The sequence below is a fragment of the Salvia splendens genome, chromosome 20, assembly GCF_004379255.2.
Source record: "Salvia splendens isolate huo1 chromosome 20, SspV2, whole genome shotgun sequence".
NCBI classification, from domain to species: domain Eukaryota; kingdom Viridiplantae; phylum Streptophyta; class Magnoliopsida; order Lamiales; family Lamiaceae; genus Salvia; species Salvia splendens.
Window position 1 is genome coordinate 16,985,615 of NC_056051.1, and position 15,234 is coordinate 17,000,848.

General features: G+C 35.9%; 1 protein-coding gene across 7 annotated transcripts; it reads right to left on the minus strand.

The window, feature by feature from the left end:
• Window positions 1-951: 951 nt before the first annotated feature.
• Window positions 952-13,807, minus strand: LOC121782406 (brefeldin A-inhibited guanine nucleotide-exchange protein 5-like). Of its 7 annotated transcripts, none has more exons than XM_042180232.1 (34): window positions 13,688-13,807; window positions 13,387-13,591; window positions 12,559-12,634; window positions 11,398-11,617; window positions 10,940-11,061; window positions 10,800-10,858; window positions 10,545-10,602; window positions 10,387-10,471; window positions 10,111-10,290; window positions 9,911-9,969; window positions 9,723-9,792; window positions 9,563-9,631; window positions 9,203-9,325; window positions 9,073-9,126; window positions 8,673-8,755; window positions 8,438-8,534; window positions 8,264-8,362; window positions 7,966-8,160; window positions 7,432-7,542; window positions 7,175-7,359; window positions 6,391-7,014; window positions 5,383-5,800; window positions 4,608-4,847; window positions 4,399-4,522; window positions 4,170-4,318; window positions 3,698-4,054; window positions 3,292-3,458; window positions 2,973-3,208; window positions 2,708-2,883; window positions 2,415-2,534; window positions 2,103-2,239; window positions 1,731-1,992; window positions 1,539-1,634; window positions 952-1,038 (listed from the first exon to the last, which is right to left on the minus strand). In XM_042180232.1, exons 2-34 carry the CDS (start codon window positions 13,496-13,498, stop codon window positions 961-963), a joined length of 5,241 nt encoding a protein of 1,746 aa, XP_042036166.1. In that variant the 5' UTR covers window positions 13,499-13,591; window positions 13,688-13,807; the 3' UTR covers window positions 952-960. The 7 variants fall into 7 exon arrangements, with proteins under 7 accessions (XP_042036166.1, XP_042036167.1, XP_042036170.1 ...); XM_042180233.1 differs by having other exon boundaries at window positions 13,387-13,545; window positions 13,688-13,787; XM_042180236.1 differs by lacking the exon at window positions 13,688-13,807 and adding an exon at window positions 12,311-12,436 and having other exon boundaries at window positions 13,387-13,444.
• Window positions 13,808-15,234: the final 1,427 nt, after the last annotated feature.

A 15,234-nucleotide genomic window follows, 5' to 3' on the forward strand; every position in this document is an offset into this window, starting at 1 on the left:
TATTTTTAATAATTATCATTTTGTAGAAAGATCGAATTTTTTGTTATTGAGTATAGTTAAAAAATAGTACTTCCTCTGTATGTTATTAGGAGTCATAGTTTACCATTTCTTACTTGCATTTTAAATTTTACCCTCTTCGTCCCATAAAAATATATGCATTCTATTTTTAAAAAGTTATATCAATTTAATAAGTCACACTACCACTAACACTATTTTAACTATCATTCTCATCATCTCTCTTAGTTTACTAATTTTATCTTAATTCTTGTGGATATACTTTACCAATTTTGTCATAATTCTTGTGTCATATTCATTGTCCATATTTTATGGGACGGAGGGAGTATTTTAAAATACTCAACTCTACTATTTACATGCTTACTTAGTTTAATAACACAAGAATAATTTAATTAAAATAACAAGTGTACTTTTTTTTCCATGACAATTTAATTAAAATAACAAGAGTAATTTACTTTCAAAACGTGGAATCCATCAATATTAGTTCACATTGACAACGATACTAACAATATCATTCTAAAGAAATAATAGTACAAACTAAAACATGCATAATTGAATATTATTGGTTCTTTAATCTTCTATATTCCATAAATTCAACGATTCTGAACACTTAGCTTATTTTGCCTATTTGTTGTCATTTTTTTGCTACAAAACTCGACAAACTCGTTAAAATTTTGAATTCAAGAAAATTCTTTACAATAATGCAGAGTATAAATGTATCGAAATATCATATATCCTATACATCAAAAATCAAATTTCCGAACCTACATGACCACTTAATTAATCTTACTGGTATGATTCTGCATATGGCCTGACGCACGTATAAAATGAAGTAAATTTTACAAAAAAATAATATAATTTTTTTACAATGAGATATAAATAAAGCAAACCGCCAAAGTATGGCGCGGGCGCGGGAAGAAAGAACGGCTGTAGTCGCATTTGAATTTACAATTGCTCTCCGACCAGCAACATCATGCTGAGTTGCGTGTTAAAAAGATCTGCAACCGCACTGCGAACCTCCATCTGCAAAAGGAATCGTGTTAGAATTATGGCAAAAATTTTCATGTGCACGAGAAGAAACCCACAACGGCCATTCATCGATCAAACCTAGTTCTTGCATAACTTTTTAAAACGAGCCCTATGCAACGAACTAGAGCTAGGAAGAAGTGGTGATATTCAACCTCACGATATTTCATTTGATCTAATCTCTTCAAAACAATCTATCAGCTCTTGGGTAGTACAAAAAGTTCCAACAACTTACAAGCTCCCACAAAAATATGTTCCATCAATCTCATCTTAAAAGCAATGGTATGTTTATAAAAATAACCTTTCTATGGTTTATTGTGTCCAATATATATTCTACTATCTCAACCTGGGATCTTCTATCTCTTAATTCAATGTTCTCTTTCTAGCTTCTAAGCTTAATAATCCAAACATTTTGACAACTTATAAGCTATTAAAACATTACATCTTAAAAGTCCGATTGATTTATGTAAAATAGAGTTTGCAGAAAGGGAGCATACCTGTTCAGAGCATACGAGTTTCGTAATGTAAGGATAGAAATCTCTGAGGTGATCCTTGAACATCTGGGGGTTCATCACAGTCATAGCTTTCACTACCTGAAAACCACAATATTAAGCTTAGAAATCGAACAAGGATTAAATTGCATCAAACGAGATTATAATTTTCCCTTCACAATTAAGGATATAATGTACCTTCGCGATTATAGGAGCACGCAGTTCTAGAATTTGATGGATTTCCGTATTTGCCGTCTCTTCCGTGCTAGGTTGAAAATCGGATGCTTCTCTTAATACCTGTTTGCAGAAAGAGACCAGCTTTTCTTCAGCTATGCCTTCAGGCTTCTCTTCTTTGGCCGCTTGTTCGTCTTCAACTTCGACTGCTGCTATTGTCTTTTGCAGGATATGCAGATAGATGCAAGTTGCAGCCAACTCTTGGCGGAGAAGATTTAACGGAGGCCTGTCCAGGGGAGGGTTTCCACATTTCAAAAAAATCACTTCATAGGAGAGTAACCGTGTGAAAACACACCAAATTCTAAGTTTCCTAGTCAAGTGCTCGTTTTAGCCAACCTTTCCGTAGGAATCTGTTGCATTCGCAATCTGAGATTGGTATATGAGTTGTAGGTAGCGGAAAACTCAAGGATCGAGAACAAGATCTCCATTATCATGATTTTTGCATCTGCACTCAGCTTGTTCCAGTAGTTCTTCTGAAAGTCGAAAAAGTGCATGGTGCCAATGATATTAGCAGGAGGTGACAGTTATGTGCCCATCATACACGATCGTACATTAGCAAGTTTGGGGAACGACATGAAATCAAGGCAAGTAACAGAAACAAGATCTACCGAAAAACAAATAATCATAAATGCACGAAAGAGATAGAACCTGAATACTATCAATAGAACCTAGAAGTAACAGCTGCGTCACACATTTACTCCTAATGGTTCCCAAAATCAGACTTTCCTCCATGTCTTTGGCATTAGCTTCCTTGTTTGCATCAGGAAACTACACCCAAATTATAAGGGTCGATTTTTCAACAATCGAAGGCAGGGATCCATTAGCTAAGAAAATATCATGTACCATCTTTTACGTGCCACAATTTTTCCCAAAATAGCTCACGATGTAATCAAGAACGATTACTAATTTACTTATAATAAACGTGAATTGGAAAAACAAACCTTGGATGGAGAAGATGCCAGCTCTGCATCCAATGAAAAGTTCTTTGGTGTCGACGTAAAACTTCTCATAAACAGGTTGTCCCTCATATTCCCCATAATCTTTTGCCCAAATGTTTGGCTATGCTGAAGGGATCCACCATCAGTTTCCGTAGCTCTAGCAGATTGTGATAGCAAGCCTACAGAAACGACAAGTCACTTTTTACTGGTTTTCATCTGGTAGTAGTTACTGATATAATTCTTTATAAAATATTACTGCACCACTAACCTTGAGATCCCTCCATATCTACCGCATGCATCGTTTCTTGATTTTGTTTAAGTACATTCTCATCACCGTTAGCTGTCCCCACCGCACCGTTAGTGTGGATAGCATCATGATTGTTAGACAATATGTCTCCAGATACAGGGGTACCACTGCCCAAGTCTCCCGATACTTTGCGATGCTTCCCATTCTCGAAACTCAAATCGTGGAGTTCTCGTGGTTGAGATGTATATACAGCATCTCTGCTCAGAATCAATCAGTAAATTTAACAACAAAACTAGGAATGAAATTGTACTCATTTGTGTGTTGGGGAGAGAGAGTATACTTCAAACATCTCAACAAAGTAACCCAGTGGTCGGAGGTGAACTGGTACCCTCCAACTTCAATCAGATGAACCAATGCACCCAAAGCCATGGACACCACAGATTGATCGGGTTTTTTTGCACAATCTAACAGTAAACTGAGCAGTTGGGGCAGCATAAAACACACGTCCTGCATCAAAAGAACAACTATCATGACTCCATCTTCAAACACATTAATTTTATTGTAGTACAATTTCATATTAGTAGTTGTAGCAGTAGTTCAAGTACACAAATTTTTCTAGCAACATTCAGTAGCAGCAGTAATTTCAGTAAACATAAATTTAAAGTAAACGAATTTTCAAGAAAAGTTTAATTACATAGTCGTAATCGTGACAGTCATAACGATATGTCTCAGACAACTTGATTTACCTTGTAAAAACTGTTGAAAAGGTCGCACAGCAACTGAAGAGCGTGAATAGTACTTTCACGAAGCCACTCTTCCTCGGAAGATATAAGATTCTCTTTTCCAGCATGTCTCACATGGTCGAAAATTGGGAAAAGGATTTCTTGGAAAACATTCTCCCAAAATGATGATGAGAATTTGCTTCCTCTCTCGTTCAGCAAATCGAATAAAACCTCGAGTGCACCATTACTGACCTCTGATCTTGGATCAGATACGAGCTTAGAAAGACGGATCAGCATGGGGAACCAATAATGCTCGGCCAATTTGGAGGTTTTGTCAACTGAGCCTTCTACGGATTTCAGAGAACCGACGGGTACAAGGCCCTGAAAACAAGAAAGAAATAATTCCTAGATGTATTAGCAGATAGTTTGATAAAAATAACAAATTTAAATAAAAACCCACAATACCATTCCTATTAGTTAGTATTTGAAGCCACACCTCTGAAAGACGATTCTCAGATATACGGAGGAGAGCAATAGCCTTCAAGCTGACTTCGACAGAACTCTTATTGTTGGCAAATCCAATCAGGCAGTTCAGGAAATCCATGAAACATTCGACAATAACCTGATCGAAGTGCTCCAGTATAACTGCAGCACCCTTTGTTAGACAGAAATATTTCTAAAAATCATGACGAATTTCAGAAAAGAGAGAACGTTCGGTTTTAAACCTTGTTCGACATTCTCGAATGCACTTTCGATTATGGGTTCCAGGCCATCGTTGGCAGCAATAGTAAAAATCATGAAAATGCTATGCCATCCGGACTTCAAAATTCCAGCTTTAGATCTTATGATCTGTTTAATTCAACTCGAATACATCGATATCAAAAAAAGCAGCAATAAAATTTGAAAAGGATCAGATAATACAAGGCAAACATACTTGAACGATGCCATTTAATATGAGCCTTCTTATGGATTCACTTTTGCTGCTTTGCAAGAGCACAACGAATGGTTTTAGAATTCCTTTCTGGAAAGTGAAGTGCGCAAGCTCAGGATGCTCCAAATATTTCATTCCGAGTCGTTGTAGAGAATCTATTGCATATATTGCAACTTTTTCATCAGCATGACTCCCGGCAAAGATGAAATGTTGTGCCAAGATGGACCATATTCTAGCCCAAACCTGAAAATTGAGCAATTAGGACCATAATCGTCCCAGATTGCAAGAAAATGTATGTGTGTAAAACTGTATATAATAGGACCATGATTAAAACAAATATGCATCTTAATGACAAACAGCAGAACTGCCATTTTTAGGTAACACGGAGGTCACTGTTAGTTCTTTTTTAAGTCATTCTATAAAATATGGACTTAAAAAATACGGTGGTCATTGTTAGAACATTTTAGGCCATCCTTGCTAGAATGAACCAAAAAACTGTCTAACAATGACCTAAGTGGTCTCTAAAAATGACCTTCGTGTTTTGGTTATATATATATATAGATATATATTCGTGAAAACTACGTATTTGTGAGAACGCAAGAACATTGCATTGAACATATAAAGTCATTGCATTTTCAGCCTATTTTTTAGTGCAGTTATACGTTCAGGTGCGGTGTTCTCACGTCCTCATGAGAAATGAGGAATAAATATATGACAAACGACCATTCAACAAAATCAGTGTAAAAGAACATTGCTTTGTAAGGTATGATCAAATTACCACGTGTATGCGAGTCATATTGGAATAGCTAATTTCAACAATCTTCTGCAAGCTAAAAGTACGAGCTGGTGACTGTTTTAATTCCTCGGCTGATATATTACACAAAGTGGTAAAAAACTCAACCACTGATTCACTGGGCAGTTTGACGCTATTCGAGAACACTTGTTCCACTGCTTTTCCTGAGAGCTCTCTCAGAGATTGAAGAATAGCATCTCTAGAGTTTTGATTTTCTCCTTGCACGATAGTCGCAGTCATAGCAGGCCATGAAATGACATATTCAAGACGTGAAACACATTCGAGAATGGCTAACCAAGAGTCTTGAAGGGCATACATATGGGTATCACACAGATCAAGAAGGGTCCGTAGAGCTTCTATATTTTTTCCACGCATATCTCTAGGAGCATGTAAGAAATTATACCTGCAGTTCATTTATAAGCTATTACTACAAATTTTTTGTAACGGCCAAAGCATACCAGAAATTACTATAAGCTATTACTATAAATCTATTACTATAAATCTCTAGGTGTACAGCTACTTTAACATGCCTCTTTTAATAGTATCAAATGTTAAGCTATATTTGGAATTGTATTGATGGATTTGATCATTAAAAACCCTTTCCTCAAATCGAATACCTCCAAGCAAAACATTTCCATTCATTAAGCTACGTCAGAGATTAATAAACAAGTCAAGAATTTGTTTACAAAACATGAATGTATAAACAAGTAACCAATCACAACTTAGTTGGTAAGACGACTATTCCCCTCCAACCAATAGGATGGGGGTTCGAGTCACCTTCAGTGCATCTGTTGGTGTGTGTATGAGTTGAAACTCAAAAAAAGTTCACCAAAGAAAAAAACTTAGATGATTACTTTTGCCATTTATGTTGTTAATTTTCAAGCTGATAAGAAAGCCAGGAATCCTAAGATCGCTTCGGGTGATAAAATGAAAATAAGTTGGTAATTAATAGGCAACGCTTGAGAAGTCAAGTTGACTAGAATCAAGAATTACCTCAGTAACAACGTCAAAAATGCATAGCGAATGGTGTCCATCCCAAGGACGTATGTTATAAGTATACCTTCTTTGAATCCTTCCATACAAATACTAATCCTCATTGAGTTGTCTGGTTCGCCCATGACGACAGAAAAGGTAGCTAGTAATGGCCATCCTACAACTTCAACCATTGGATGTAAAATCTCAATTCTGTCTGATGTGTAGAAGACCCCCTTTTTGTCGCCTTGGTCCTTAATTACAGCCTGTATCTGATTAAGAACCGCCTCCTTCTCGGGCTTGGCGTCCGCTGAGGAAATCCTTCTAGGAAAGGCCAGATTGAGAACACTGAGAAGGCCGCGTCTCCCATTTAGTTCTAATTTATGCTTACTGTTTTTCAAACAGTCGACTGAATAATCTTTCATTACTAATTCTTCTTTAACAATGTTATCATATATATCCTCCAATAGTGCTTGAGGAGCAGGTTCTTCAGCACTACTGGCATTCATGTGTATAAAATCACTTCTGGACAGTTTTGGCCACCCCGTTAAATAGTGAGCGTCAGCTTGAAGCAAAATAATTGCATAAGCAAGCACATATGCTGTGTCTGCAGTCTTGAATGGACCAGGATTGTCGGCACAGTAGCTGCAGAAAAAAGAAATATCTCTCATAAAAGAATAAACAAATTTTCTGTTGGCATCATAATATTTTATAATTATGTGACATACATGTCTTTTCATTCTCAGTTTTACCCTGAACACAGGATGCTTGGTATGAAAGTGGTGCTACAACAAATAATGCTTACCGTGCTGCAAATGTCTCCATTATCCTATCAATCATGTGTGCTTCACCTGGAAGTTCAAAACCTTTTAGGAATTCATGTATTGCAACGTCAAGTTTCATTCCAGAAAAGTTGATAGATTCCACATAAGCATGCAGAACAGAATTAGGGAATTCCTCATCCTGACCTAAGTAGTCCCCAATCATAGCCTGAAAAAATTAGATTCTATAAGTTAAAAGAACTTTAAGAGAAAATATGCAAACGCAAAGAATCATATCTACCTTGTCTAAATCAGGAGTATGCCGAAGAAACTGGACAACTGAAGCTGGATTCCTCTCCACTACCTGACTGGATATTAAGTGCTCTATGCCCTTCGCTGGTTGTTTATTGAACTGTGCATATCGAAAGTATAAGTCCTCCAAATAGATAGAACATATTACTCAAAAAAAATAAAAAAAAATAAATGGCTATATAGTTTAGCAATGGACTGCACATCAAGTGATATATATATAATAGACGTGATTGCGCCTAAATACACAAACTTTCACCAAATGATTATTTTGCACATGATACAAATTTTGCCACCAAATACACACTCAATTTTTCACGTGATTTTTAGCTGCCTCCAAAAGGTCTACGACATACCTTAAACAATTCGCTGGAAATTGACACTTGACAGTTCTAAAAATCGGAACAATTGAAAATTTGTGTATACGGATGCAAAATTTTGATTCAGGCCCAAAACCAAATTTGAGTGAAAGTTCTTGTATTTAGGCAAAATTACCCCTATTTAATGAACTAGCAAATGTACATACCTCAGAGACAGAAGCTTCAACAGTGGACTTATAAACCCTTAAACCCTCAAAATTGCTAAGTGATTCTTCTGTACCTTTTGATCCATCCAATCTTCTAGCCAAACCTTCATTTGATTTGTTGTCCTCATTCTGATCATCAGATTTTCTGTGCCCTTTCTCCCAAATTACTAGAGATTTGAGAATATTCACAAGACCCTGGAGCAACAAAACATGCGTATAGGTGAATATAAACGACAACGTCAAAGTTAGTTCTCATAATGATAAGATCTTGAAAGGGCAGGCAATGATAGAGTTAGACCTGAAGAGATGAAGTTTTAATCAATACTGTCTGGGATGCGGTAGATAACTTTGGATCCACATTTTGAGTACCTTGAGCAATTTTGGATAAATTGGCTACCTAGATGAGAAAGAGATCGCATGATGATGAAGTCATACTGAGTGAACTAATAAACTTATATCCCAAAAAATATACCATCTTTTCAAATAGGTTTGGTGCTACATTGTCGCAATCGTAATTTACAAAGAGTTCAACAAGCATCTGCGGATCCTTGCATATTTTCTCCATGGTCCTGCCAATTATTATTAACGATAATTAAAAGCCAACATGAGCTGTTATTGACACAAGGTAGCAGAGCAAGAACTCGAGCGAGCTGATGGTGCACTTTATGCCTATATTCCAATATTAGTTTCGAAAGACGACAACATACCGCAGTACAACTAGCTTTTGGTTAAGATCTGAGCCATCCAAAACTTTTAGAACAATTATGGGAAAGAAAACTCCAATTTCAGCCTGTAAGAGAATTAATATGTTCAGGTTGAGAGGGCAGGTGAAACGAAGTATTTCGTTTGTTACTCCCTCCGTCCCACAATAATTGTCACTCTTATTGTGGGCACGGATTTTAAGAAATGTAAAGAAAAGTTGGTTGGAAAAGTTAGTGGAATGTGGGACCCACTTTTTTATATTAGTTTTATAATAAAATGTGAGTGAAGTGAGTTAGTGGAATGTGGGACCTACTTACCATTTATGGTAAAAATGAAGTGCGACAATTATTGTGGGACGGAAGGAGTATAAGACAAGATGAACAATGTTTGTGAATTTTGTTTGACCTTGAGACTTTCCCTAAATTGCAACAAAATAACTGCGAAAATCCCCACTGCATTCTAGCAAGACATGAAACAAAATTATTAGAATTTTAACGCAATAAGTTAAGGGTATCAAAGCACTACCATAGCATACCTGAAATAAGACAGGAGATTGGGAAACCGATGCCCGCAATAATGCAAATGAAAGGTGACCTCTTAATGAATCAATAAACTGAGAATTCTTTGTAATTGAAACACCACAATCACCCAATATACCCTGTAAATCCACATAAACTATGTTTCATTAATATAATTCAGTTAACAATGGAACATCATCATGATAAGGTGCAAATATCTCCTCCATTATCTGTAACAGAATTATCAAAGAACAAAACAACTGCCTTACCAACTATTGCATAACATGTTTATGCTCTGTTGCACCGACAAAAGCCTAATTAACACCTATTATTGTTTTTGGGATTGGGGTAGAGAATGGTGGAAGAGAAAGTTTAACCTGTAAAAGTTCAAGAGAGAGAATACGATTCTTGGTAGTAACTTCATCATTACCCTCCTTCATAGCCATCTGTAAAGAAATTGCTAGATTAATTCAAAATATGTAGAGAGAAAACTTAGGGGTAAATAAAATGTAAGAGGGTTCCATCCAGATGACAAACCTTACAGAGAGTACGGAAAAGAAGTAAAGCATCATTTTGTGCAACAGTCATGCTCTTTTGACCCGTTCCTCTGAAAGAAATTAGCAGTTTTAAGGAAGAAGATAAATATCAATTAAACTAAGGAATTGCGTGTAGAGCATGAAAAGGAATTTGTATCCCACTTATGCAAATCTTTATTGTGACTGTACCTTTCAAGTTTACTATCATCTTCAAGATCCACAACCTTCTGCAGGACAGCCTCTAGACCCTATATAGAGAGGAGTTTTAACTCAAACTGCAGATAGCGATTTTAAAACTCAAATCTTAAAGAATCTTAGGAAAGAAAATGTACAAACATAACTTCAAACTGCACAAGAAAGAAGTAAACATGTCAATTTATGTGATATACCTTTATGTCAGTGCCACCAACAAGACTCAGAATTTCTTCTCCAGACGCAATGGATGTACTATCTAATTGTTTCATGGATATAATGTTATTTGAAGTCAATTTTGGATCATCATGATCACTAAGCGACACTTCTGAGTCCTCCATTTGAGCATCATTGGTTTTAAGAGATTCCGGAGATACCTATATTAAAAGGATGTGCATGTTTCTTCATGTATAATCACTCTATTTATGTTTTCAATATGCAAAAGAATATGTATATGTGAATATATTTCATACCACATCATTTTCCATTTGTCTAAAAATTATGCTGAGCATTTGTGTCAGTGATGCCCTCGCTGTTGCTTCGTTTATAGGACTCTTGCTAATCATGCCAGATTGTATTAGCACTAGATGATGTATAAGTCGTATAAATCTAGAAATAATATTAAAGGTACCTAGTAATAGCAATATTAAAGCAAACTTTGATGACTCCCAGCAACGGCCAACCATGGACTGCATAAGAATAGATCAAAATATTACAGCATATAATCAAACGGGCAAAAAAGTCTTAGTTAAGAAATTCAATTTAGATTTTCTTGAGATAAGTCTGAACTGTATGTTTACACATGTTTGGGGACATGGGGTATCATAGAAAAATTATACTCATGTTAGGACAATTGAACAATAATTGAGACCATAAAGTGAAATACCTCGAACCTTCGTGGATGCTATAGCACTAAGAAGCACTTTCATTACTTGAAGAGTGACGCTGCATTTTATTTTCTCAGGGTTATACTTGGCAAATGTCAAATGCCCAGAAAGTTCATTCTTAATGTGTCAAAACATGTACTTGTCAGGTGTCGAATCATCTACACAGCCGCAAACCATGTTGAGGATGTCACACAATAATTTTGAATTATTATCACCATCAAGACCAGGATCACCTTCTAGATGATTGAACACAACTAGTTTCTGCATTTAAAAAAAAGAGATATGAGAAGAAACTTAACAAATTGCATTAGATCCATAACATTTTTTATTCATGAAAAATCCTAGATACTTTACAGTGGAAGGGATATTAAACATGATATGCAATCAGCGATAAGAGATCAATATTATTTGTATTGATTTTTTATAAATGTAAAATCCTAAATCGACATGCCCTGGAGGTGCAATGCGATAAACCATACAACACGAAATATCAATATCAACTTTCATGTTGGCACGTATTAAATTGTGAACATCCTAGCCCTTATAGAGCTTCTATAAGGTATAAACTAACAACTATGAACAAAATGGAGCACGTACATGAAAGCAATCCAATGCAAGTTCCACCAATTTAGTATTCTTCGTTTCAAAGGCAAGCTTAAGGGGATCCAGAAGAAGATCAGCATATGCTTGTCCTTGCATATGACCAGCAACATCAGACATTGCTGTGGTTGACCTACTGCTGCTTGTGGGTTCGACATTAGCAGCCGATTCAGCTCCCTCATTTCTTTCAACTCCAGAGTCAGGTTCAAATGAGCCACTGAAAAAAAGTATTGTACAAATTGAAACTACATAGGACATAGATAAAGAACCAGGGTTGCAGTAGATAAGAGATATTAACCGTTTTTACAAAGGTGGACAAAGAAACTACTAGTGGTTCTTATGATCAACAGCCACAATTAGAGCTATTTTTGGTTGTGTACAGCCAAAATAAATCCCACCCTTCAGTATGGAATCAGATTTTGGAAATGTGCTTATTTGCGGGTAAAACAATTATTTTTCAAAAACAACTTAGGTATCTATTTTTCTCCAAAAAAAGGCTAAAATATTGACTTCTCAAAACACATCTATACTTCCCCTTGAAATTCTCTCTCCTACAACGCATAATTTGTTGTATATCAAACAAGCATTACTTTTACTCTAAATTCTTTCTCTCCAGACCAAATTTCAGACAACAACCAAACATAGTACTGACATAAGGTATAGGGGATGTATGAGGACAAACTGTGATCCACCATGATGAAAACCAATGATATGTCAACCACCATAACATTAACTCATCGTTTGATGTATGCATAACTTGATATACATTTTACAACACTGATGTTCTGAAGGCATAAGACTTCAATTAAGTTCCCTACTCATGGAAGTGTATATTTTAAGCTTCACATAACCGATATGTACTCTGGCATATCTATGTACATAAACGAGTATATAATAAACTCTCACGGACCTGCATATCTTCCCTAAGGTTAGTATAATAACAGTAACTTCAGATGTATATCGATGCACGTTTCAAACTTGATTTTCTCCTCTAAAAGTCCTTTATTCTTGCTTCCCATTTCAGTAAATTGGATACCTAGGTCCTCCAAGGTCAACGTCCAAGCCAGTTATTTAGCAAATGCAGTTAGAAAAAGATGATATTTTCATAACATTATTTGCAAGAGTACCAAAACCTAAATCTCACTGTCGCTAGAACACCTTTGCTTTGGAGCTGCAGCTGAATCTTGCTTAGTCTCACCAATATTTGACTGCTGATTGAAATCCTTTCCACTGTCTGGATGATCAAAGGACAATGAAGAACATATATTAGTTTGAGAGATTTCAACTCCCAATAAAAAGTACAGTAAACGACTAAAAAAGGAACGCATTCCCGCGTGCAGAAATAAAGTAGCCAAGGAAAAACATAAACATATGAAATATCTATGTTGTGACAGAATAGAGCTAATCGAGACAAACAGAAACGTAAAGAGACACAGAATTTACGTGGTTCACCAACGTTGTGTTGACTACACCCACGGGCAGAAAATAGAGAACATATTGTATTCAGTTTGTTTTTCGGATTTCAGAGTTATGCGCCCTACTTCTATATAATAGGCACACAGACCCTGTTCGGCTAGCGGCAAACGATTCAAGGCATATTAACATCATAAAAACAGAAAATACATGAGTGAAAGATGGAAAACAGTTAAGGAGGATAAGTAGCCACATGTACTACTTTCACTATAACAGTACTTGTTTTTTCACAAGTGAATAATGGAGCATCTATTTCCCTCTCAACCTTTTACAATGAAGTAGCTCACATTCACAAACACAAAACATGCATTCCACACCACCACTTCCTAGAGAATCAAGCATCAAACATAACTACTCTATGAATCTCAATCAAGTGTAGCAAACCAAACAAACACAGAAAAAAAAACATAAACTAAACAAGAAACACTCCATGTATATTTATCTCATACAGGTACAGCCCCAAATGCTGAGCAAAAGAGGCATAATTTAGATAAGTTAGAGATAAGAACACACCCAAATACGTCTGAATGGCGGATTGAAGAGCATTGTATTTATTGTTAGAACATTCTCTGAGCATCGAATCGAATGCCCGCGCCACAAGGTCTCCCTGCGCGCCGCCTGACATCTCCAGTGACCGTTTTATCCCCTCAGTTCAATTCAGTTCAGCTCAATCTGCATCAGAAATCCCAATTTCGAAAATTCGCCTATTTCCCTCTCTCTGATCAAATTGGACGTACAATAGATTACATTTCATATGCATTAGGGATAACAGATTGCGATCTTCCGATTAAACGTAGCGAAATGAACGAATTACCGAAGAAATATTAAGTTTTTTCCACTGGGTATATATTTGCTCAAGAGATCTGGCCTGGAAGAGTGCCCCTGTATATACAAGAAACAGAGTCGTTTTAGCATTGAAAATGTTGTAAATAAATTTTAGTTAGTTGAAATGTATAACAGAAATTATATGCAAGGAATTATATTAAAAAGACTAAAGTCCCAAAATCGTCCTTAATATATGATGTTTTTTTATTTTGATCCAAAACATTATCTTTTGAATTATTCGGTCCCTCACATTTGAAATCGGACCATATTTAGTCCAAAATTGACGGAATAGTTAAAATGTGACGGAATGTGACGGAATGTGAGGGTCAACGTAAGATTTATAAAAATTCAATTTTTTATTCTTTTTGAAATAAAATAGTTCAAAATTAATAAAATAAATTGCTTTTCATTTATAAAACTAATTTTAATTCTCTCTCTCTATTTCAATCATCTTCTTCGTCTGAGGCAGGGAGATAAACGTGAGAAACCTTAGTTCTCGGAAGAACATCAAGTAACCCCAACTCCCCAACCATGGACCGTTCGAACCACATCAGAGAGACCGGTGAGGGTGGCAGTGGACGTGACCTCCGATTCCGATACGAATTTTGCCATTGCAAGAATCGGGCTTCGCTAAGAATCGTCAAGTAATGAAATTTCGTTTCCAATGGTGAATCAAATCTGGAATCATTATCAAATTTCGTTTCTTGGTGTTTGTTGTACTCCAGAATGGTATAAATTGCACTCCAAAATTGCGTTTCCTGGTGTTTGAAGGACAAGAATATCTGCAACTCTATGCATATATTCTTGTTGGCTGCTACTGGACTTTCAATGGCATGGACTGATCTACACCTTCATATCGTCGGCGAGAACCTGGTTTGAATTGCCGGCAAAATCTAGGGTTCCAAGTGTCGATTGGAATATATGTGAAGAAAGAACCCTAATCTATTCGAATTTTGTGAAGAGAAGGAACCCTAATCTGTTCGAAGTGTGGAGGTGAAGTGTGGAGGACGTTGCGTCGATTGTGAAGAGAAAGAGCCCTAATCTATTTTCATGTTTTATTTTTTAAATTATTTTATATTTTAAATTTTTAAGTTTTAGGTTAGGTTAATTAGATATTAGCCCTTAATAAAACATAATTATAAATCTTAATCTGGTCAAAATTGATTAAAATTACATGGACCCTCACATTCCGTCACATTTTAACTATTCCATCAATTTTGGACTAAATGTGGTCCGATTTCAAATGTGAGGGACTGAATAATTCAAAAGATAATGTTTTGGACCAAAATCAAAAAAACCCCATAGGTTAAGGACCTGTAACACCCGTACTTTTTAAAGTACTAATTTAATGTATATCACGAAATAATTAATAAAATTATTTCGAATTATGATGCTTCTCGATAAATGTGCTCTAGGAGAATTATGGTTATTGTGGTTAATATGAAAAGAAGCGTGCATGTTTATATTTAATTATGAACGTTGGAGACACGTTTAAGGTCTCGTTGAAAGATCGACAATGAAATTGTTGATTTATAG